Consider the following 24,383-nt stretch of genomic DNA (forward strand, 5'->3'; position numbering starts at 1 on the left):
ATCATTCGACGTTTGTTGTACATTTATTTTTATTTACCTGATAAAAGAAAAACACTCGATAAAATTGTTGTTTTAATAACTATTTGAGATCAACTCTTTGCATATGACAAGCAAGAGGAAAAACATGCATCAATTTACTCAGCCGGTACTCGTAGGCTTTGATTAATAGCTTGTTTGCTTGCTGCCAATGCGCAGAAATGATGAAGTGCAGCAAGTAGGCCGCTTTCATATAAGTACAATTCGGTTCGTACTGGAAGCTAGTTGATCACAAAGACTATGAGGGTTACGGCTACTTGTTTACTACTAGCGCTGCTGCTAGCGGCGCGGGTGGAGGCATCCCTACGCAACAATTTTGCCCCCCAGCCTAGTACCTACTGTCAGGCGCCCCGGGATAATGCCGTTCTCCCGCCGGATTTCCACGCGGCGTGCAAACGGCATAGTGAAGGCGAGCGCGATAAGCTGACACAAGCGTACGAGGTTCTTCTCAAACACGTGGCTGGACTTATGTCGGAAACGGGCCCCGTTACCAAGGCGGTGAGGCCTTTTCTTAATGCACTGGGAAGAAGGACACTTAATCCACCGCTTGGCCCTAACGCGGGGCTGCGTAAGAGTACGATGGTTGCGGCGATCGAAGCGGGTCGCCTCGCGGAAGCCATGACGCTGTACCTAGAATCGCGTGGCTGGGAAGATTGGCGCTCGGTTGTGGATCGGATCTTCGCGAAACCGCGCCGCCACCGGCAGAACATCGAAAATCTGATCGCCTTCGTTCGGATGCTGCCGGCGCGGCAGGAGCAGCTCGAGTTCTACCACCATCTGCGCAGCCCATTGGTGACCCATAAGTATCATGAAGGCTACCTCGGCGCACTGTTTGCCAACGGCGCCCGGTGGGTGGTGTTTGCTGACGACGGGAAAACGGTGCGCAATCAAACGGATGAGCGACTCCTTTGGACGACTATGGTTGATGCTGCTGGAGGGTATTTTAAGCGAATCTTTTTGTCAGCCGACAACATCGTCGATCTAGCTTCGCTTGACCGTGACTTTCCGGACGAGTTTACGATGCTTCTGCCGACGATTTTCAACGTCACGAAAAACGATTTGCGCTTCATAGACCCTTGGAAAATGATAGAGCTTCCATGCGAGATGGACCGATCACACTCGAAATTAATGATGTTCCAAGAAATGATCCTAGTGCTACAGCGTCACTTCACCTGGGTTAATCAAAATCATATTCATTCTCGTTGGCTTGCTCTAAGGTTTAAGGATTGCCTACCCAAGTTTGGAAAAGATTCCGCTAGTCAGAAGCTGATAAACAGCGTCAAGGATTTGTTTGGTAAATTCGAAAAAGGAGTGACATACGAAACGCTTATCAAACCTAGATAGTAAACATGCAAAAGAAAAGCTGAGCTGAGAAATAAAACTAAACTTGGAGAGTGTTGCTCAAATGGTTAAGAGTTTTCGGCATTGAAGACTGAAAGAATTGTCATACTTCGTTATTGTTTATTGACATGATCGCAAGTGTATGATTTTCGGTACCTTATCTTCCGTAAATAATCTACAAACACAGCATAGCGATCTCGTCCGGTTTGAGCTCTGCTCGATAGACACCTTCCACGGTTCCCCGCACCTGCACCAGGGATCGGGTAACACGCGGTCAGTGGGATAGTATTGCTCTTAAAGACTAGTAAATGCAATATCGGCACGTTAAATGGGGAATGCAGTTTTTGTAGCGAACGTTTTCGTGTGTATGTGAAGGCTGGTGCCCGTTCCACCCTACTTCGCACCCAGCATCAGCAGGTTCGGGTTTTCCAAGTAGCGCTTCCACAGGTTGGAAAAGCTGGCCATCGTGACGCCATCAATAACACGATGATCGGCTGTCCAGCTGACGACCATGATGTGCGCCGGTACAACCTGACCGTTCTCGTTGAAGCGGGGCAGGACGCGAGTTTGACCAAGCCCACCGATCGCAACCTGGGGCGTCATCACCACCGGGTGCGTGTAGGTACCTCCAATCTGTGGGACGAGGGGAGAAGGGAAAAGCGAATTCGTTACGAAATTCCAAGGGTTTTTAGTAATAGTTGCGCAGGACGTACGATTCCAATGTTCGACAGCGCGAACGTGCCGTTGGCAAAATCGTTGGGCGTTAGGGCACCCTTGGCACCGCGCTCCTGGAGCGCGTTCAGCTCGGTCGCTATCTGCAGGATGGACTTCTGCTCGATGTGCTTCACGTTCGGCACCACCAATCCCTGGGGGGTTTGCATCGCGACGCTGATGTTGTGGTACGCTTTGAGGATGACGCTTTCGTTCGCTTCGTCGAACGAGCTGTTCAGGATCGGGTATTTTAACAGCGCGTTAGACGCAGCCTTCAGGAAGAAGGGCATGTAGGTTAGCTTGATACCTTGGCTGGTGGCCTCCTCCTTAAGCTGTTCGCGCACCGCCACCAGCTTGCTAACGTCCACCTCGTCGCAGTACGCAAAGTGTGGAATTTTCTGGTGATATAAAATAAAGTGTCATAATTGACGAAAAGTGAATGATTTGATGTGGTTCTGATCGACATACCAGTGCCTCCGTCATTGATTTAACCATCGCCTTTGCTACACCCTTCAATGGAAGAACGGTCTCTGCCTGCTTCAGGTCGATCGGAGCCGGAGTCGTCGAGGAAGGCTTCGGTGCTGGTTGGCTCTTCGCAAGCGTGGGATGTGGCTTGACCGTGCCCTTCGGAATAACCTCCAGATATTCGAGTACATCCCCTTTCAGTACGCGACCATTGCGTCCCGTCGCCGTCACCTTCGCCAGATCCACTTTGTTTTCCATGGCGATCCGGCGCACAGCCGGTGTTGCCAGCACCTTTCCGGAGGGTTCCGGCCCGGAGGCACCTTTCTCACCCGCCGCTGCCGGTTTCGATTCGTCGTCTGAGCTATCGCTACTGCTGCTACTGCTGCCACTTTCATCCTCCGCTTCGTCTGCGACGTCGAAATCGAGCAGCGGCTTGCCGACCAGCGCAATCTCATCGACATCGTGGTGCAGCTTCACGATCTTGCCATCGTACCGGCTAGTGATGGTCACCGAGGCCTTGTCGCTCTGCACCTCGCACAGATTGTCGAACTGCTCGACGACATCGCCCACCTTCACGTACCACTCCTTCACCGTCACCTCCCGGATGCCCTCGCCGATGTCGGACAGATGGAAGGACACGGTGCGCTCGAGCATGGCACTCGTGTACAGCGATCGTTGGGCGGCGCTGCCCTTAGCATAAATTACCTGCCCGGTAGGATAAGCAGAGAAGTAGTTCATGAAACGGCCATCCACTTACTCTAGCAGACTGGAACTGATTGGATTTAATTCATTGCGAGGTTAATTAATAAGAATGATTAACCAAGAATTAATGGATGGATCAAAATTATCAAAAATACAATCTTTGCGTGCGGATTAATCCGATCGCAATTAAGGGTTCCATTACTCCTTCGGCCGACGGTTACGCATGCAACGTGGGTCGGTTTACTGATGGTCGATCTGATTGCGTGATTCCAGCGAGTAGCTGGGTAGATTGATTGAAGTCGGGTCGGAAACTGCACACTATGTATGACGCAAGATGCGGTGCATTTGTCCCGAATGATTTCTGCTGCTACCAGGCTAACCCGTTGGTTACAGATCGTCGTATGGCTTCATTCCCTGTAGCGGCGCTGTAGGACTTTGTATGCTCATCGTTAAGCGAACTTTGGCGAGAATTAGCGAGTGGAGACTAATGTGCACGTGTTTACTCGATCCATTTCAAATATTTGAAACTTGTGGATGCCTGCGTTTTATTTGCCTCCAGCGCAAGCATGACACTTGAAAGGCGTTTACTTCAATTGTGAACCTCTTCCGATTTCGGTTCGATCGGTTTACAATTTCAGCTGGCAACAGTGTTGACAAGCAGCAGAACATTCCAGCCGCGAAAGGGAAGTAGAAAAACACAACCGTGTTCCCCGCGGGATGAAACAAACACATGTGGGGCGCGACAACGTGTAGCGAACGAAAGTGAAACGAGCTGTTTTGAGCGATCAGAGCACGACCACAGCGACAACCCGCGGGACAGCTCGGATCAGCAAAATTGCTCGCTGGTAGGCGCCACCCCGTGTCCGATCGCCGCGAAAACATTGGCGGGTGCGTGCACACACACACACACACACGAGGCGATGCTGCTGCTTATCGTACATGTTGTTGATCGTGGGATGTCACCGCCGTCGTCGTATCAATTTGTTACGTAAGCCTGCGCCACAAACTCCCCTCAGCGGGAACAGGAGTTATGTCCGCGAGCCTTCCGTTTTCTACTTCCTCTCGCGCATTGTGTTTACTTACGGGCTGTCGACGGTTGGAGCCTCCGAGCAGATGCTGCCGCACGAGGGCAGCCCCGTAGCGGCGTAGGTTGATGAGTCCAGCCATGGTTCCGGAGGCAAACGAAACGGTTTATGCTTACGGACACGGGTTGTCGAATGTTGAGCGCTTTTCCTGACCCTAGCCTATGCCAACTGCGAGCGGTCTCTGCGGACTGACCGGTCTGTACGACAGGCGATCGGCGAACTGCGAACCTGCCTGGCCGAACCTTCGTCACGCTGGCTGATGGAGGTGCCTAATGTGCGAGCTGCGTACGTATCGCGTCGGCACTGAAGCGCCACTGTTGGTGTTAGTGGTCTCAGACCGCGCGCCGCACTGGATTCTGGTGCGGTGTGGTGTTCGTGTGCTTATTGCTCCAAGGCGCTAACACTCCACGTCCCAACATCGTTCTTCCGTATGCTCCAGCAGCTTGCTCCAGTGACAGCATACAACTTCCTTCATGACCGCGACGAAGGCGGCCCAGCTGAACCGGTACCGTTATCAGAGGTGTGCCCAGGATGGATGGAGGGATATTTTACGTACACCTTCCCTACCCCTGCGTGTGGTTGTGCTGATGACAAAGGCAACACGGAGGGAAGCAAAACAACCACGTGTTCGATTAGGCGACCTTGGAGCAACCATCTCACCAACCGGCAGGAATCGGGCCCCCGCCTCCTGGTTGATAATGGCCATTTGTGTTGCCGGTTCAAACATCATGCATGTAGAATCGTGCATAAACTCCTGAAAGCGAAAACAACCGTAGGTCGGAAGAAAACAACATGGAATTAGTAGGAAACATCGAACAACTAGCTTTACGATTTACGAGAAACTTATTATTATTGAAATATTTAATGTTGCAGTTTTCATTATAAAATTGATAACGGACAGATTTCTCTGGGTGGCACATTTTATCAGAAGCATAGCGCCCTCTGGTGTTGTGCTTTTTTATCGGAAGTAACTTACAAAAAAGCTACATCGACTGGTTGCAATCCTTCCGGTGACTCACATGCACAACACCTTCAGGGTCATTTAATCGTTTCCGCTGGAGGTGCTGCTAGAGACCATTATAATTACCATAATAAAAAATACTAGAATCCAACCAGTGGTAATTTTAACCTCAACACAATATGCGGTTTGATATCTCTAAAACGGCTGAATATTTGTTAAAATCCAATGGCATAATCCTAAAGATCTCAGGTGTGTTGTAACATTGTTTAAATTGAATGTATTGTTTTAATGGGCACATTTCATCAATTCATATATGACAAAAACGTCATTTTTAAATATAAAATTCAGAGGAAATCAATTTTGTTGGAAAGTGTCCAACTTTCGCTTTATTTCTAGCCCGAGTTGCTTCGTTTATGTACGAGTAAATGATCTGGATGTTTATCCAAAATGTTTATTTGAAAGATATTTGTTCTTTGCTGTAAAATAAAGTGACGAAAGGTTTTGAGCTCTTGAGACGAATAAAATATGTGGACCGATTGCAGCGACACTTAAAAGACTTTGCGCCTAATGGCAAGTTGCCGACTCATCGAAGAAACAGTAATGTTTATTTTTGTAATGTGGTGAAATAATGATTACTTATACTGTTGTGATTGATTTATAAATAATACGTTGGAACACGGCTCTTGGTAGATCGTTTGTTTGTCCCATTCTCTAAACCATAGCAGCCTCATGTGTCGCATAAGAATCCCGGACAAAAGCAACTTCCTGCCAGCTGAAGTTGCATGCAATTCGTATCAGTCACCAGCAAAAATGAACGTCCGGAAATAGCAAACCTCGCGGTGAATCAATTTCATCAGTACCATGGCAAACCAAAGGGCTGTGGTAGTCGCTAGTATTTTCAGCACCTTTATCGCTGCTTCGATTTATCGTTCGAATCGAATCATATCATTTGCGACCCCGAGGAAACGCTTATCGCACATTCTTTTCGCTTCGGTTAATTTTACGTTGACTGAACGAAGGTATGCTTTTCGTTGGGCAGACGTAAACTAAATTCCCATAGCCCAGAGTAGCATCGCCCTTTCAACTATGCAGCGGCTATGAATCATCGATAAAAGTTCCGAGAAATGTATGATTTATAGTAACTTCAAGCGTTTTGACGAAGCGAACGAAATAAATCCACTGGATTCTCAATACAGTTTTTAATTTTACGACTTATGTCTTAAGTATTATGACTTATACATTTCACTTAGTAGCCACTCAGTTCCAGAATAACTATGGTATGGAAGTGATGTCTTCTTAAAGATCTAAGTTTTGATGCTCAAATAGTCCTACGGAAATATGCGATAATCATAGTAACGCCAACTTTATTTCAAGCCTTAAGCCTAAGGCAAGTAACAAAGAATTGCTGGTTGCATCATACCTATTGTATACGAATAAGAATGTAGACATTTTGGGAAGTGGTTAGACGCAGATTAACAATCCCATTGGAGAAGAATATTCAAGCTATTCTAAATTGTTTGCAAAGATCAGGTAACTTTGTTGAAGTTCTGGAATTTTTATAAAAAAAATGCTATCAGTTTGGCATTACCTTACAGGAAGTACAGAAATCAACTCCTCAGGCAGATTTCGATACTTCCATCTGGCCGCCATTGATCTAGAAATATCAAAAAGACAGCACGGAATACTCCGATAGTTCGGATATGCCCTATATTGCCATCCTGAGCAATCGCTCGATCACCATCATCGCCGGGAGAGTTGGGATCAAAACCGTAGTGGCGATTCCTAGAAGTGAGCGTGTGAATCATGACACCATTTCCGTTATCACTGTTTCAACCTGCTTTTTTATTATCAGCACGATAGCGGTACGCAACCGTTGACTAACTTGCACAACCGCGAAGGGCTGGAGAACGAAAAGCAGACATCAGGAACGGTAACCATGTAGTGTGGAAAACCTAGTCTACCACCGAAAGGGTTACGGGATTGCGTTGTTTGCTGTAATCGCAAAACCCTTGCTGGCCCGGGCCGGGCTTCTTGTTGAGCTGGCAGGGATATGTGAGTGGGGACCGATTTGCCAGTTTTGGAGCGTTTGCTTACGCATTCCTAGGGTACGGCACCCATACGCATCTATCTTATCTTGGGACCGCGTGTTATCTTTGCCAGCGAAGCGTACAGCGGGGTCGAGCGATAAGCGCACCATACCAGCCTAAACTGTCGCATCAGGTGTACGAGGGCACCTGTTAGCGTATCCAGTTATCGACAAGACAACGCCCAGAGCGGTTGGAAATCTTCACATGAGCCGCAAACCGATCTCGGAGTGATACAGCCAGTGACAGTGTGTTATAGTGCACAGATAGACATTTGATTGCGGACGAGTATCAGGGATCGCCGTGTAGTGGCGTGCTTTAGTAACCCTAGTGGACCAACAACGAGGTGCGGGAGAGTGCGAACGTGAAGTGACTAACGGAGTGCGCAGCCATGCGGTGGAAGTTACTTCTGCTGCTGTTCTGTGCGGTGGCGCTGGTGGCTCAATCAACCAATGTCGCCGCCGAGGACGGTGAGTCCGCCCAGGAGGATGGGGGCGCTGCAGACGATGGCGATTACGATGCGGAGCCGGCAGCGGACAACGATCAAACGGAACCAGATCAGGACGACCCGGCAGATGACGGTGGGCTCGGGGAGGAGGGCGACGATCAACCAGCGGACGAGGACTCGGCGGTTGCAGCGATGCACGAGGATGTGGTCGATGTAGACACCGATACCGTGGCGGAGGGTGGGCAAGCCAAGAAGGGCAAGTACTTCATGTACGACGATTTCAACATGGGCCTGGACATGGCCGATACCAACTACAACTGGGAAGGTAAGCGTGCTCCATATGCAAACCAGACTGTTCAGTTCCATTTTCCGCTGCGCACACCTTTATCGCAATGACATTGGGGCATATTCTTCATCAGAAAGCGAAACAGAGCAGGTTGCGCCCTCAGCATACCTAACCGTTAGGCTTCAGGCGGGTAAAATATGTTCCCGGGCCCCATCCGGCTGCTTAAGGCCCGGTTATCTTATCAGGCCCAATCATGTTCCTCTTGCCGATGAGACATCCATTTGCGGGAACGCTCGCTATTGATTAGATTAGAGCTCAGGGGCGTTTTTTCTTCGTTTTTGCCCTCTGTACCAAGTCAAGTGCTTCGAAAACTCCAGCGGACGACCGGGTTGTGTGTCGACTGTACGAGATATGTCGCAATTTGCGCCCAACACATCGCACGGCGATGGTGGATGAATTGACAAGGTTTGCCACATTGGTCCTCCTGAGCAACAAACGATAAAAGGTTCCAATGATCGGAGGTATCAACGGAACAAAAAAGAAAGGAAATGTCGATCGATTGCTTTGCAAACAGAAACTGATAAGCAACCTGTTACTGGCAAAGATTCGGACTGGGCGGGTCGTAGGCAATACTTGCGGGAACATTGCCTACCGTGTGCAACACACCTTGAGCTATATGAGCGATAACTGAGTTGCAACATTAATTCAGGCTCTTAGAATTTTCATGCCCAAGATTTTAACTTGGCCTTCTGAAAACAAATGAAAATCATACCTGAAAGATGCTATCCAGTCACCGCTGTTGAGTCATATTCCAAAGACCAAACACACTAGTTTCCGGAAGTGCGCTTAATGACTCATCAGCGTACTAGAAATGGCACTGCCTAGTAAGATAACGCTCTCGTTGTGGCTGCGGATCCACTTGAGTATGTTATATGGAAAATTGATAGAAGTACCTGTCACCGATCGTTTCTAGATCCGATGAATCGTGAGCAACCGAAGGAACCGCCCAGGCACAGCATCGATGGTGGTTACACCATCAACCCGACCCGTCTGGCCCAGATTCGGCGTAACTTCCTGTACCCGTTCTACGATCGCGGTGGTCCGGAAAACACGGGCGATCTGCAGCGCGACATACACGCGTCGATGCCGCAGGTGCACAAGAACTTCAACTTCCAGCTGCCGTTCTTCGGCTTCCGGTTCAACTATACGCGCGTCTCGATGAACGGCTTCCTGGAGTTTTCCGATCCGCCCGAGCACTACACCTACCCGCTGTCGTTCCCCATCAAGGACTGGCCGCAGCGGAACGATCCGTCGTTCATCGGAATCTTCTTCTCGAAGTGCCGCATCGGGCGCATCTACCAGACGGACTTCGACCAGCGGGCGGCGGGTGTGTACTTCCGGATGGAGCGCGACTTGATGACGCGCACCGATCGGGCGGGAGCTGAGATGCGCGAGCGCGTGATGTGGGATATCCGCGAGGGGGTGGTCGGTTCGGACACGTTCGTGCCGAAGCACGTCATCATTACGACCTGGAAGAACATGAGCTTTGCCGGCGGTATCGACAACTCGCTGTTCCGGGTAGGTTTTCCGTTCGGTGAACTAAGTGGGAGAGTCGGTCGTGCTTACATTTAATATAACCCCTGCGCCGTTTCCGCCATTTTTTTCCCCCAGACGAACACCTTCCAGATGGTCCTGGCCACCGATGAGGTGTACACGTACGCCATATTCAACTATGCCGAAATCAACTGGTCGTCGCACACGGAAGCCGGTGGAGATACGACTGGAGGCGAAGGTGGTGTTCCCGCTTATGTAAGTTTGGTCTTCTGGGATTAGGGATGCGGGTTCTCAATGTTGTTTCCCGCTTCCAGATCGGATTCAATGCCGGCAACGGTACGCAGGCCTACGAGTACAAGCCGTACAGCCAGGCGTCGGTCCTGCGCGATCTGACCGGGCGTGGCTGGGCGAACGGATTCCCCGGGCGGCACATATTCCGCATCGACGAGCGCATCATGCTGGGCACGTGCAACAAGGACATTGACGCGTCCCATCTGCCGCTGGTGTTTGCGCCCGAGTCGGGCAACATGCTGGGCGGCACGGTGGTGAACATTACCGGGCCGTGCTTCGACCGGAACGACCGAGTGGCGTGCCGGTTCGACACGGAGGAGGTGGTCGGCACGGTGGTGGACACGAACCGGGCGATCTGCATCCAGCCGTTCCTGAAGGCGCAGGGCTACATCCGCTTCGAGATTTCCATCGGCACGGAGCGGTTCAAGTGGCGTGGCCGCTACTTCGTCGAGACGCCCGCCACCGCCACCGATCGCATCTTCTTCGAGACGGACGACGTGCATCGGCGCAACCCGAACGAGATCCGCATCACCTGGAACCGGTTCAATCTGACGACGAACCTGAACGCGAACGTGCAGATCTCGCTGTGGGGCTACCGGGAGGCTACGATCCGGCCGGAGCTGGAGTTTATCGATATGCTCGAAACGCAGCTGACCAACACGGGCGTGTACACGATCGTGCCGGCGAACTACCGCAACCGCGACAACCCGCGCACGTTCGACATGCAGTTCGGCTTCATCCAGATCAACCTCACCAATCCGGAGCAGTACAACAACCTGCGCATTTCACCGTAAGTATGCGGTTCTCTTTCGCCCATAGACAGGACCATAGGGTATATAGCTTTGCGTTCTCTTTCTCTCCAAACACACACACACACACACACACAGCGTACTGTGGTCGAAACCGATTCCGCTTGGCTGGTACTTTGGGCCGCAGTGGGAGCGTATCCACGGTCGTAACTGGCCGCGGGCGCTCTGCGAGAACTGGCTGCGTACGGATCGGTTTTTGCGGAACTTTGCCCACGAGCTCCCCATCTGCCCGTGCACGCTGGAGCACGCGCTGCACGACAAGGGTCGCTACCTGCCCGATCCGGACTGCGATCGAGACTCGAATCCGACCTGCCTGCAGCATCGCGGCGCGATCCACTGCGTGCGCTCGGGCCAACCAACGGTGCAGGGCTCGGAGCAGCAGTGCTGCTACGATCGAAACGGCTACCTGATGCTTTCGTACGATCAGATGTGGGGCTCGAGACCCCGCCGCAACCACAACATCGGTCAGATTCCGTGGAACGAGGCAAACAAGGTTCCCACCCTGTCGACCTGGTTCCACGACGTCCGGCCGTACTACTCGTGCTGCATGTGGCAGGATGAGCAGGCCGTCGGCTGCGAGACGTTCCGCTTCGAGCGACGTCCGTCGCAGGACTGCATCGCCTACCAGGCACCCGGTGTGGCCGGTGTGTTTGGCGATCCGCACGTCGTCACCTTCGACGGACTGCAGTACACCTTCAACGGCATGGGCGAGTTTGTGCTGCTGCGTGGCAACAATGGCCGCGAGCGGATCGACGTACAGGGTCGCTTCGAGCAGGTGGCCCGTAACCTCCACGGCCCGGTCATGGCCACGCAGCTGACGTCGGTGGTGGCCCGCGGTAACACATCCACCATCATCGAGGTGCGTCTGCGTCCCCGGGAGGCTCAGTGGCGCTACCGGCTGGACGTGTTCGCCGACCAGCGGCGCATCTACTTCGACCGGCAGAGCCTCAAGTTCCAGCACTTCCATGGCGTCACCGTCTACACGCCGACCTACATCCTCAACCAGTCCGAGGTGGTGATCATGTTCTCGTCCGGAGTCGGCGTGGAGGTGGTCGAAAACAACGGCTTCATGACGGCACGGGTGTACACACCGTGGAGTTTTATCGTAAGTTAGACGAAGCAGTCGACCGTCAACCCTGGGGGTGCTATAATTATCTCATATTGCAGAACAAAACGCGCGGCCTGTTTGGCAATTGGAGCTGGGATATGCAGGACGATCTGGTGACACCAGGCGGCGCTATAGTGACACCCAACATAAACAACTTCCAGAACATACACGAGCAGTTTGGTTTACAATGTAAGCTTGCAAACTAATTCCCTTTCCTTGTCGACGACTTCATTCTTATTCATGGGACACACTTTTTTATTTTGCAAACAGGGATGCTATCGGATCGTGAGGAGGAAAACGTCGGACAGGCACTGTTTACACGCGAGTTTGGCAGGACATCGAGTTACTTTGCGAACCGAAGTTTCGTGCCGAACTTTATACGAGAACCGAGCCAGTTCCTCCCGCCGAACCGGACGCAGGATGTGGTGCGGGCGCAAGAGCTATGCGGCGAGAGCTACCAGTGTCGGTTCGACTATGGTATGTCGCTCAGCCGGGAAATGGCTCACTTCACCAAGAACTACTATGCGAGTGTGGTTAACATACAGACGGTAAACGACAAGTAAGTGAACGTGCACCCTTTGTTCAATCGCTCGATACAATGATTGACGGCATGCTGTTGGTGGTGTTCTAATAAATCCATTCTCCTATCATCAGACGGGTCATATCGTGCGGTATCTTGGAGACGCCTCGCTTCGGTAGGAAATCCAACTTCCTGTTCACGCCTGGGGCACGCGTGTCCTTCGAGTGTAACGAAGGGTTCTTCCTGATTGGTGACTCCCGCCGCATCTGCATGGAGAACGGCCAGTGGGATGTACCGGAGTACGGCTACACCGAGTGCTTGCGTAAGTATGGGCAGCATGCGCAATGTTCGCAGGCGGATGTACTACCTCTTCCGCGTTCAGATTTGGGAAAGAAAGGACATATGCAGTGTAGCTACCTATTCCTTCAATCAGAACTAACATTGTGGCCAAATTTGAATCCACTTCCACCTCCTCTGACCAAAACAAACCCCTTTCTTGCTTTGTATGCTCCTCCACTTCACACGTCCCGTTTTGCATTGTCCTCCAGGTGGAGTGTTCTATTCGCGTCGTACGGCTTGGATTGCGATTGGCATTGTCATTGCTGTGATCATTCCGCTGATGCTGTGCATCGTGTGCGGTGTGTACTGCCTGCGTAAGCGCAAGCGTAAGGAGGATCCGGACTGGCGCCTGCCGCTCCCGTCCCGCTCCGGTTCGCGGGCGACACTGCGCAAGGGCGAGGACAGCGAGTTCGACGACACCACCATCAAGAAGACGCTGCGGTACGACGCCACCTACCGGACGAACGAGCCGCTCGAGGGCAAGCCCAACATCCAGTTCGAGCCGAAAAAGATGGACCTGGACGAAGAAGATATCACATCCTCGGAAGGAGGTGAATATAGCGCTAAGGTTGCACGCGATTTCGAGTATAAAAACCTGGCTGATCAAAAACAACTAGGTCGGCGCAGCCAGCGAGGCGGACTGCAGCAGGCGGGCATGTTCTCCGGCGAGGAGGAGGAGGATGACGACGACATGAAGGGATATCCACCACCGCCCCCACCGGCCACGCTCGGTCAGCAGCAGCAGCAGCAGCAGCAGCAGCAGCAACGCCAGCAACAGCAGCCAGAGTCCCCGATGAATGGTGCCTACAGCCCGACGTTCAGCGACATCGATCGGGCGAGCAGCTTCGCCACGGAGGATAACTCGCCCCTCAACCAGCGGCGACCGCAGGTCGGAGGCAACCTATCGCCGCTGCCCAACACCAGCCGCAACTTCTATGGCGGCGAGCCAAGCAACCAAACCCAGCCGCTGGTCCAAAATGTCGGACTGCCCAGCCGCATGGACAGCCGTTCGACGGAGGTCTAGGTCCAGGAGACACCGACTCCAACCCCTAGCTTATATGAACACACACACACATATAGGGCCATTCACTAGCCACATACACGCTGCACCCACAACAAATCCAGACAAGAGTTCCATGTCAGCGCGGCTGGACCCGGCCCATCTGTCATATCTCCGAGATGCAGCCGGAGTCCAATGCCCACAGTTTCTATCTACAAAATCTTCAAACCTACTTGTTAGTGTAGAGCAAACCAGCAACGAGCGAGAAACAATCACGAACAAACAATACAAAATTAGGGTAAGAAAGTTTACTTAGTATGTGCAACGCGAACGGAGGTCCCCGTGGATACTAACTGTCCGCGACTCCGCTGTCGTGTTCCAGATAAGATAAGAGTTCCGCTGCGACTGGTGAGAGCTTAATAAATAAGTGTATCTTCCTCTTTTCCGAGCAGCGACCCCCCCCCCTCGCTGGCTTACACATACCAAACCCAACATTCTTATAGCTGTTAGGTAGGCTCCCCCCGGGCACCCCTCTCTCCTTCGCAGACAAGAGACGCAGCAATGGCAATGCTCGATGCTGTTCAAGCTAGTACTACCGGAATGGACCCTCCCGCTTACCATGTCTTCTTGGTTTTGTTGGTCTTATCGGGCGCCCCACCCCTCCGTTTGCCCTTGTTTTACCTGTCGTTCTAGGCGAGGAGGAGCACGTGGCGCGCAATACGAGCGTTTCGTTCGGCATCGTAATGGCGATCGTCATCCCGGTCGCCCTGATCGTCCTGCTGATCGTGCGCTACAAGATCAGGCAAGGGCAGAAGCGCAGCGCGAGCAAAGGCAAGGCAGGGAGCAACGTTTTATAGGGTACCTTCCCGGTAGGATCAACTGAGCGTTCGGGTTGTGCGCCAACGTCTGCACGCACCTCCGTGGCTCGGAGTAGTCCACCGGTAGTATGTGCTGTGAGTAATGTTTAGTCTGTAAGGAGCTGAGAATAAACTCTTAATTTTATTTCGTAGATCCTTTTGTTCAATCAATACAAATACTACGTTTGCGGCCAAGCTTACATTGCTGGCCACCACCAAACGTATTCCAAGTACTCCGTCAACGCGGGTTTCAAACTTGCACATAGACTTCACTTGTTTAGACAGCCGTCTTCTGCTGTCTATCGCCCTATCTGTCTACTAATTGGTATGAGATCACACTTGTCAATCATCGCCATCGTCCGTGATGGAGTTTCGATTATGCTGGACAACACATTATTGTACTGTGTATCTGGGTGGGTAGCTATCTACAACTTCGTTATCGGGTGACTTCCTTCCACTCGCCGGTCATCCGTATGCGTCCGTTCATCCCATAGTAAAAATAAACCGCCCAAATGATGGCGACGCAAAAATCAAACCTGTGTATAATAAAAAGTTCGTACTACGTAGGTACGTTAATCGGAAAGAAATTAAAAAGCAGGTAAGTTAGAAAGGAGTCAAATGTATTAGTTTTTCTATCAAATAGATATATCCTTAACGAACCACTATAAAGATAAAGGAATTGTTCTATTATATTTGATGCTTATTGTATACCAATATTAATATTCCATTCTTTAAAATGAATATCTATAATTAAATTTACATTTTAACGAACACTATCATTTTATAGATACTTTTACTTGATTATACCGAATGGCGTAAAGCTCCGGTAATAGGTGACTCTTTCACTGCAGCAAGTATTGAAGGTCGCCATGTTTGAAATTCCACGGTGAGTTAGTAGGTTTAGTCTGGCACTCCCCGGTTTACATCCAGCTGATCACCGATCATAGAATATACCGTTATTCAGCAGGTCGCAGATTACTGTGGAGTATTAACACCACGGATAAAGAGCCAGCCGCACAAGGGAATGTCGAGCGACTAAATATTATAATAATCAAAATAATGATTGTGTCATCAGGACATTGCAATAAACTCACGCCAGGATCCACGTTGGTCGTTTTGCCCCCCCCATACTTACAAGAACGAAAACCCGCGTTACGATCGCGATTCCCTTCGGTACACCCTACGGTAATTATCTTCCGTCGAGCTCCTATTATGCCCCAAGGCAAACCATGCTCACCAGTAAGCGTGTAGAGTGTGGAGCATATTATTGAACGTTCACAGTCCGTCCGAACGATGAACGCTGATCGTTCAGCGAAACCAACACAACGACCGCATACGTCAAGTGGCGGGTCGGACGGAGATTGGACGAGATGGAGGAGAGCTCCTGCCACCGCATGCCTTATCGCTCGGCGTACCACGCACACACAGGGGCGGACATATCTGGCGGCTGGCTGTGACACTGCCGTCCGCCGTCGTCCTCGTTGTCGTTGCCTCCGCGTCACCGTCTCCATCGTCGAAACATGGCGAGCAGTGATCCGCACGCAGAGCCGGGCACGCCTGCGTAGTGCTCCGTTTCAGTGTTCTCTTGTATGCCGCCGGGGTTGGTTTTGCGCCGCGAACTTCTGAGTTCAATCTAGCGGACGGTGGTTCGCATGTGTGTGAGTGCGTGTACGATTGAAAGGGCGAGTGCGGGGATCACGAAACGATCGAGCGATCATCTCTCAAGCGATCGGGCTTGGTAACCGATCCTAACGCCGAAAGGATACGTTCGCGTGCGTACCAGTGTGCGTGCCAGACAGCGGGGAAGGTCCAGAGTAAATAAACACTTGCGCCGACCGAGCAGGCATTCAGCAGCATTCAAACGCACATGATGTTCTCCCGACTCGTGCTCGCCAGAGGCTATCACAGTACGAAGGGTGTCTTTGGCTACCGACCGCGGCCCAAGCCCCACTACGAAGGTAAGCCACAACCGAAAACACCACCCGGATAACTGCAGCCCGGCAGTCGGCAACTCCTATCAATCTCCGATCAGCGCCTAGCGAACGCACACGCCGACGACGTACCCTATCTGCCGGAGTCTGGTTGCCGGGTGCTCTTGAAGCGGCTTATCATAGCAACTGCGGTGGCTCGACCACTGAGATTGTCCACTCGCAGCGATACAGCTGAAGTGTACACATATGTTTGCCCCACCTGTCGCAGCATGCAATGCAACGGCTCCGGAGGGATTAAACAACAGCACTGCGCTTGATGACACTTAGGTTTTCGATAAGCCTTTCCTGTCTCGTTGCAAATTTTTATATGCAGGGAATTTAATTGGTTCAATGATGATCCTTTTACCTCAGGCTTGAATGGTGCGGTGCAGGAGCAGCGCAATCGTAACGGCAATGTGTACCGTTGGATCGAAGCCTACCGGCACCACGGGCATCGGATTGCGTCGATCGATCCGGTGCGGTTTCGGGCACCGGGCAAACCGGACACCGGCGAGGCGCTGCCCGAGCTGGACTACACGCGCTACGGTGTGAAGGCTGCCGATCGGATCGACCCGTCCGGATTGCTGCACGTGCCGGCCCCCACGCCGGGGACACTATCGCCCGAGGAGCTGGATCGCGTGCTGCGCGAGATGTACTGTGGCACGTGCAGCATCGAGCTGGCGTTCATCGAGTCGCAGGAGGAGCGCGAATGGCTTACGGAGCGGTATGAGCGGCTGTCGGAGCGGCAGATGGGCGCGGACGAGCGGCGCGAGATCGCCGAGCTGATGCTGAAATCGCAAGCGTTCGACCATTTTCTGGCGACCAAGTTTCCCACGGTGAAGCGGTACGGTGGCGAGGGCGCCGAGAGCATGATGGCGTTCTACCGGGAGCTGTTCCGGTGCGCGGCCGATGCGGATCTGCGTAACATCGTGATCGGCATGCCGCACCGCGGAAAGCTGAACGTGCTGACCACGCTGTTCGGTACGCGGCCGGCCAAGATCTTCCGGAAGTTCAAGGGCTACCCGGAGTTCCCGGCGGACGCGCACGCCATGTGCGACATCGCAAGCCATTTCCGTAAGTACGGGCTGTCTGCGGTACGCGAATCGCTTTCATGCCCAGTTTCATCTCCACCCTTCCCCTCCCCTCCCAGACACGTCAACCGACATTACCGTCGGCGGGAAAACGTTCCACCTCAACATGCTGCACAATCCATCGCACCTGGAAGCGGTCAATCCGGTGTCGATGGGCAAAACGCGTGCCAAGCAGCTCGCCCTGCGCGACGGCCCGTACGGCGACGACCCCGCTGCGGGACCCTCGAAGGCACTGAACGTGCAGGTGCACGGTGACGCCGCCTTCCCGGGCCAGGGCATCAACCAGGAGTGCCTGTTGATGGCCGAGGTGCCGCACTTCGAGGTGAACGGCACGATCCATCTGGTGGTGAACAATCAGGTCGGGTTTACCACGCCGGCTGCTCGTGGCCGTGGTACACGCTACGTGACCGATCTGGCGAAGTCCATCATGGCACCGATCGTACACGTCAACGCGGACGATCCGGAGGTACGTTCTAAGAAGCACCGGTCTCTCAACACACACACACACATAGCAAGCTGAATTGTTTCCCTTTTACCCGTCCCAGGCACTAACGCGCGTCACCCAGCTCGCCGTCGACTACCGGCAGCGCTTCGGGAAGGACTTCTTCATCGATTTGAACTGCTTCCGCCGGTGGGGACACAACGAGCTGGACGATCCGACGATGACCAACCCGCTGCTGTACAAGGTGGTGCACGCGCGCCCCTCCATCCCGGACGCGTACGCGCGCAAGCTGATCGACGCCGGCCTGCTGGACCAGGATGACGTCAATGCCATCTCGAAGAGCTACCAAAACCACCTGACGGCCGAGCTGCAGGCGCACGAGCAGTACGAACCGGAGCGGAGCTACTTCGAGCGCCAGTGGAGCGGTCTGCAGCAGCCCGGCGACGAGGTGACGGTGTGGAACACCGGCCTCGACTATCGCCTACTGAGCCATATCGGTCGCGAAAGTGTCCGCCTTCCGGAAGACTTTGTAAGTTTAGTAATCCCTCCGATACGGATTCCATCTTAAACACATGCGTGTTCCTTACGCAGAACGTTCATCCACATCTCAAAAAAACGCACGTCGATGCGCGACTCCGGCGGCTCGCCGACGGCCAGCGGATCGACTGGGCGACGGCGGAAACGCTCGCGATCGGCAGCCTGCTGTATCAGGGGTATAACGTGCGGCTGAGCGGGGAGGACGTCGGGCGCGGTACCTTCTCCCAGCGGCACGCCATGCTGGTCGACCAGGAGACGAACGAAATCTACATCCCGCTCAACGGTATGGCCGCCGACGGCGTACCGGAGCTGGGGCGCTTCGAGCTGGCAAACAGTATTCTCTCGGAGGAGGCCGTGCTCGGCTTCGAGTACGGCATGGCCATCGACAGCCCGAACAGTCTCGTGATCTGGGAGGCGCAGTTCGGGGACTTTTTCAACGGCGCGCAAATCATCATCGATACGTTCCTGGTCAGCGGTGAAAGTGAGCGCACGTCGTACTTACTTGGTTCTGTTGATATCGCTTCGGTTGTATTTGTTTAACAAAACCCGCTCTCGTCTCGTCTGCGTTATTTTTTCAGCAAAGTGGATGGTGTGCAATGGACTGGTGATGCTGTTACCGCACGGGTACGATGGGGCCGCCTCCGAGCACAGCTCGTGCCGCATGGAGCGCTTCCTGCAGATGACGGACTCACGCGAATCGAGCCCGGACGGGGATGACGTTAACCTGCAGATCATCAATCCGTCCACGCCGGCGCAGTACTTCCACGCCCTCCGGCGCCAGATGATCCGGAACTACCGCAAGCCGCTGCTGGTGGTTGCCCCCAAGACGCTGCTACGGCTCTCCGATTGCGTGTCCACGCACGCCGACTTCGCGCCGGGCACCTACTTCCAGCCCGTACTCTCCGATCCGGCCGACGGCGCCACCGTCGATCCGAAGCGCGTCCGGCGGGTGGTGCTGTGCAGCGGCAAGCACTACTACACGCTGCAGGCCGAGCGGAAGGCACGCAACGTCAACGATGTGGCGCTCGTGCGGCTCGAGTCGCTCTGCCCGTTCCCGGTGCAGGCGATACGGGACGAGCTGGCCAAATATCCGAACGCACGCGAGTTCGTCTGGAGCCAGGAGGAGCATCGCAACATGGGCGCGTGGACGTTCGTGCAGCCCCGCTTCGAAAACATGTGCGAAAGAAGGGTAAGCAGTGCAGCAAACCGGAATGCGACCGATGGACGACTTTATTTACTTACCTACTCTGTCTCCACCGTCAATACAGATCCAGTACCGTGGCCGTGCGGAGGGTGCCACCGTGGCCGTCGGTGTCAGCAAGTGGCACACGCAACAACTAGAAGATGTGATCAAGACCACATTCCAGTAAAAACAAAAACTTTCTACCAACACTGCGGGGTTTGCTTATTTGTGTTTTCTTTTTCCGTCTCTTCCGGCACGAGTTTTATTTAACCCTTTTGTCAACCAACATCGTTTCGATTCTTGCTTGAGTATTGCGTATAGTTGCATGCGGATATTGCTGTAGGTAAGCAGGTAGATGTGCGTCCCCTTCGGTAAATATGTAGTGGCCTGCACTGGCGTGCTTTACTCGGCAAACGACGCTATCGACGGCACATGCTTGGCGAGGTTGTTGATGTAGTCGAACGTCTGCAGGATCAGCTTGTTGTCGGTGCGATAGATCGCCTCGAACCCACGGTGCAGCACGGCCACGTACGGTAGGCCGCTGTCGACGAGAAACTTGGCGAACAGCATCGCGCTCTCGTGCGAGACGCTCACGACGACCACGACCACCGGCTGGCGGCGCAGGTACGCCTCCAGCTTCGGCACGCTCAGCGCGTCCAGCCGGGGCTCCTTGAGCGAGACCGAGCTGAACGGCACGTTGATGCTGTTCTCGATCGACGCCTTGCGGAAGTCGGGGCTGCTGCGGATGTCCAGTATCGCCGTGCTGGCGGGCCGATCGCGCAGCAGCCGGATCAAATCGTACACGCTGATGCGCGGGTGCAACTCCGCTTGTACCTCCCGCAAATCCTCCTCCGTGTAGTTGAGGTCCTTCGAGAGATGAATGAGGGAATTTAATTACGATTAAAAGGGCATCGAATTGAAGTGCCAAAGCAAACTACAGTCAAACCAGCACCTGTGCGATGTAACGAACGAATAATACTATTCCTAACAAAAACTATACAGTAGCGTAGGTAGCATTGCTCCTTTGTCAATGTTTGCTAGCATTATAGGTAATATTTTCAGGCCGTTGCTTTTTTCTATGCATAAGGCTGGGGTCAGTGCTCCGATGCATTTGATTTTATCGGACGATTTGTATGGATTTCGCAGATGAGAAAATAATATAAAATTGTTTGATTTTCTCGCATCGTCGTATAAGAATTTATCCGTCAACAAAACTGGATTCTGTAAACCAAAAATTGGGCCTTTCATAGAGAAGAACAAAATTCATTGAATTGTCTCACCGCGGGACTACATTACAACACTTGCGAATCGGACTTCCGATAAAATTCCGTGCGACAAAGCAATTACACCACCCTAAATGACTCTACTAGTGATTTGCTATGCTTATTAGAAGTAAACTGCAAATTAGATTAATAAATTTTATAAGTTGGAAAAGATATTAGCGTAGAACCTTTTAAAATTAATTGAATAAATTATTCAAAAAAGGTAGTTAGGTCATTAAAATCATGTACAGTATCCCTGGAGGTATACCCAGCCCCTTTTTGGTATGTCTTATAAGCCTACATAACGAAACGAAAAACCACTCCCCAATGCTGGATCGACTGTGTGCTCAAACAAATACGTACAAATTCCTCGGGTGCCTCCTCGTGGAGCGCGTACTTCCGGTAGGTGATGCTTTTCGGCGTAAATTGATACATGGTCTCCGAGTCGTTGACGCACGTCTCGATCACAATGTCGGGCAGGTCGCTGAACAGCAGAATGCACTCGTTGAAGCCCGACTTCAGCAGCGTACTCTTCAGCTGCCGCAGTATCGCGATGCCGATGAACAGCGGGTACGAGTTGTCACCCATGATGAGCTTATCCCACAGGTGGAATATTTTATGCAGCGGAAACACGTCTGAAAGTGAAGCGAAAAGCAGATCATCGCAAGAGGTTGGCCAGTGGATAGGAATTGGTTGGTTGAGAGTGACGGTGGAACGGCTTTCGTACGGCTGAACATTGTCAGGAACCAGGGTATGGCGTACAGCTCCGGTATGAAGTTGATGCCGTGCAGGTGCTTCGCCAGCGCGGGCTCGTGGAAAAAGATGAGCTGGAAAAACTTTACCAAGTACTCCTTGATGATGGACGAGTTGTCCTTGAGAAAGAACAGGTGCAGATACTTTGGGATGAACTTGTACAGGCTGAGAAACGCACGCTCTTCGTTGTTGAAGTTGAGGAACAGGAACGGGGCGGTCAGGGAGTCCAGCCCCTGCCAGTACACGTACTGGGGGTGGGCCGTCACCCACGCCTTCAGCAAGCGCTTCAGCTTCGCGTGGCCTTCCGGCGAGGAGAGCAGCTCGTTGTACTGATGGCACCGCGGTATGTCCACCTCGATCTGGCGGTCGGTGTGCGTCGGGCTGCACTTGTCCAGCCGCTCGTACAACCCGTTCTCAACGACGCCCAGCAGGCAGGCCCACACCTGGCCGCGAAACAGCGGCGGAATGTCTTTCGCGGCGAACGAACGCAGCAGGTCCTGCGTGTAGGGGTAGCCTTGCAGCAGTGTGTTCAGCACGACGATTCGGTGAAACTGATAGATCATGTCTCGTTCGCGTATCACCAGCGGGAGTTCGGTCTTGAAAATGGGCGACTCCAGATACCCGTCCGTATTGTAGATGAGCGGCAAATAATTTTCCTCCGGTATCGTGACCAGCCGTTCCAGCAGCGTGTTAAAGCTGAGAAAAATGATACGATTGTCATGCAGAAAGCTCTGACTTTTCGGCGGCGAAATTGACTTTCCATTTAACATCACCAAACTGGAAGTATAAGCACATATTTCGTAAGAACAAAAAGCACTGCTTGCTTCGGGGTGGGGTTATGGAATGGAATACATACTTCGGCAGCGATAGGATCGGTGCTTCGCTCTTGATTAAACCCTCCTTCTTCAGCTCCTGCTGCACGTCTCCGCCGGCCAGCTGCCAGAGATAATAGATTTGATTCAGCGACAGATGTTTCTCGACCAGCGTCAACCCGCTCGTGTCGACCGGCGACAAATCTACGATGCGAACGAAATCAAACACCGGATCGTCTAGCGCTTCCTTCGGCAGTGGTCTGCGCCGCAGCGAGATGCTGAGACATTCCTGCACGATGCGCCGCAAACCGGCATCCATTGCTTCGTACACGTCCAGTCGGTCGTGCTCGCGGGCGATTTTTTCGAACACATTTTGCGTGTTCACGAGACTAAGAACCTTGCGCACGATCTGGGACAGCTTGAGCGACTCCCACAGCGTGCAACCGAGTGCCAGTTCGGCCAGTATTATTCCCAGGCTCCACACGTCACTTTTCACGTTTTCACGGCTACCGAGCAGCACTTCCGGCGCCTGGTACCTCACGTTGCCGATGGGAAACGACACGTACCGGCCTCCACAGGTCATGTGGTAGAGACCGTAGTTGTACAGCTTCACACTAAACTCGCGGCTTACCAGCACGTTGCTAGGTTCCAGATTGCGGCACACCAGACCGCACTGGTTCAGATGAGCTAGCGCTCCGAGCAGCTGGCACCCGATGCGCAACAGCGTTTCCTGTTTGTTGTTCTCTCCGATGAATGTTTCGTTCAGCGGACTGCCGACGTACTCCTGTACAATGATCGTTCGTTCTGTAAAGAGACAACCAGATGGGTTGCAACTGCATTGGAGGAGTTACGATCGGCCGCTTACCTACCGTGCTTGCCCCGTATCACGTCCAGGTAGGTGCAGAGATTCTCGTGCCGCAGTGCCTCCGATTTGAGCTGCTGCGATCGGCCAAAGATGCCGATTGAGTTCGGCGTCAACGGGAGCCCGTTAGTGCCGCAGCACTCATCGTTCGGATGTGCCTTGGCGAAAAATGTCGACACGGAGATGCGATAGTTCAGCTTGGCCGGGGCCATCGGCACGGCACCGCTGTCGACAGAGCAACCACGAAAAATGCTACCGCTCTGGTATTCTGTAGCAGCCCGACGTTCCGTGCCGGATGCGGTCACTTTCATCACAGGGACGATTGGGAACCGAACGCAGCGCGCACAGGGAGGAAGTAGAAAGTTTGACGAGTTGTTGTCTACGACGACCGCTGATAACGCCCCCTTTTCAGCTGAATCGCATTGCCGAACGGTATCTGAAGAAAGTGCGACCAACCAAGCAAATGATGTCAAAGAAATTGTTTTTTATATATTTTTTTCATTCGACTATAATTTAAGCACTACCAACTTACTGCGATATAAGACACAGCTGGAACACACAAATTTAGTTTATTATCATCAACCTACCGATACTTGTTATGGGAGATGAATAAAAACATAAATATTTTGCACAATTCTGACAGTTGCACTTCTTCCGTGTGCAAGGTGTATGCATTGCGCTATACTAACCTCAACGTTGCATTAATGCTTAAATCGAAAGTTATGTTCAATGAAGGTTTTATTTACAAATATATTTTTAATCTCTAACCGGACATGGTATCTAAAAAGTGTACGGGTTTGCCAGCGGCAAGCTCCACTTTTTGCTTTTCCATGTCCAATAGAGTTTTCGATGGCATAGCTAACCAACCTTTCGG

The 24,383-nt window shown here is 52.5% G+C and overlaps 5 protein-coding genes across 5 annotated transcripts; 3 read left to right on the plus strand and 2 right to left on the minus strand.

Moving 5' to 3' along the window:
* The first annotated feature begins 276 nt into the window (after positions 1 to 276).
* Positions 277 to 1,380, plus strand: LOC131290992 (uncharacterized). The gene has a single exon (XM_058320184.1). The coding sequence runs from the start codon at positions 277 to 279 to the stop codon at positions 1,378 to 1,380; it is 1,104 nt and encodes a 367-aa protein (XP_058176167.1).
* Positions 1,381 to 1,501: 121 nt separating this feature from the next.
* On the minus strand, positions 1,502 to 4,599 carry LOC131290659 (lipoamide acyltransferase component of branched-chain alpha-keto acid dehydrogenase complex, mitochondrial). Its single transcript, XM_058319821.1, has 4 exons — positions 4,339 to 4,599; positions 2,557 to 3,258; positions 2,091 to 2,486; positions 1,502 to 2,010 (listed from the first exon to the last, which is right to left on the minus strand). Exons 1-4 carry the CDS (start codon positions 4,420 to 4,422, stop codon positions 1,771 to 1,773), a joined length of 1,422 nt encoding a protein of 473 aa, XP_058175804.1. The 5' UTR covers positions 4,423 to 4,599; the 3' UTR covers positions 1,502 to 1,770.
* Positions 4,600 to 7,776: 3,177 nt separating this feature from the next.
* Positions 7,777 to 13,764, plus strand: LOC131290763 (protein mesh). Its single transcript, XM_058319938.1, has 9 exons — positions 7,777 to 8,158; positions 9,093 to 9,697; positions 9,791 to 9,928; positions 9,988 to 10,754; positions 10,852 to 11,878; positions 11,941 to 12,070; positions 12,152 to 12,440; positions 12,536 to 12,723; positions 12,950 to 13,764. The coding sequence occupies exons 1-9, from the start codon at positions 7,777 to 7,779 to the stop codon at positions 13,762 to 13,764; spliced, it is 4,341 nt and encodes a 1,446-aa protein (XP_058175921.1).
* A 2,676-nt stretch (positions 13,765 to 16,440) lies between these two features.
* LOC131290373 (probable 2-oxoglutarate dehydrogenase E1 component DHKTD1 homolog, mitochondrial) lies at positions 16,441 to 20,028 on the plus strand. Its single transcript, XM_058319524.1, has 7 exons — positions 16,441 to 16,555; positions 16,940 to 17,641; positions 17,718 to 18,124; positions 18,204 to 18,629; positions 18,692 to 19,118; positions 19,216 to 19,826; positions 19,906 to 20,028. The coding sequence occupies exons 1-7, from the start codon at positions 16,465 to 16,467 to the stop codon at positions 20,005 to 20,007; spliced, it is 2,766 nt and encodes a 921-aa protein (XP_058175507.1). The 5' UTR covers positions 16,441 to 16,464; the 3' UTR covers positions 20,008 to 20,028.
* A 37-nt stretch (positions 20,029 to 20,065) lies between these two features.
* On the minus strand, positions 20,066 to 23,874 carry LOC131290487 (TBC domain-containing protein kinase-like protein). The gene is made up of 5 exons (XM_058319635.1): positions 23,517 to 23,874; positions 22,692 to 23,451; positions 21,810 to 22,612; positions 21,446 to 21,717; positions 20,066 to 20,687 (listed from the first exon to the last, which is right to left on the minus strand). Exons 1-5 carry the CDS (start codon positions 23,818 to 23,820, stop codon positions 20,223 to 20,225), a joined length of 2,604 nt encoding a protein of 867 aa, XP_058175618.1. The 5' UTR covers positions 23,821 to 23,874; the 3' UTR covers positions 20,066 to 20,222.
* Between the last annotated feature and the right edge of the window lie 509 nt (positions 23,875 to 24,383).

Source organism: Anopheles ziemanni, chromosome X (genome assembly GCF_943734765.1).
Source record: "Anopheles ziemanni chromosome X, idAnoZiCoDA_A2_x.2, whole genome shotgun sequence".
Taxonomy (NCBI): Eukaryota; Metazoa; Arthropoda; class Insecta; order Diptera; family Culicidae; genus Anopheles; species Anopheles ziemanni.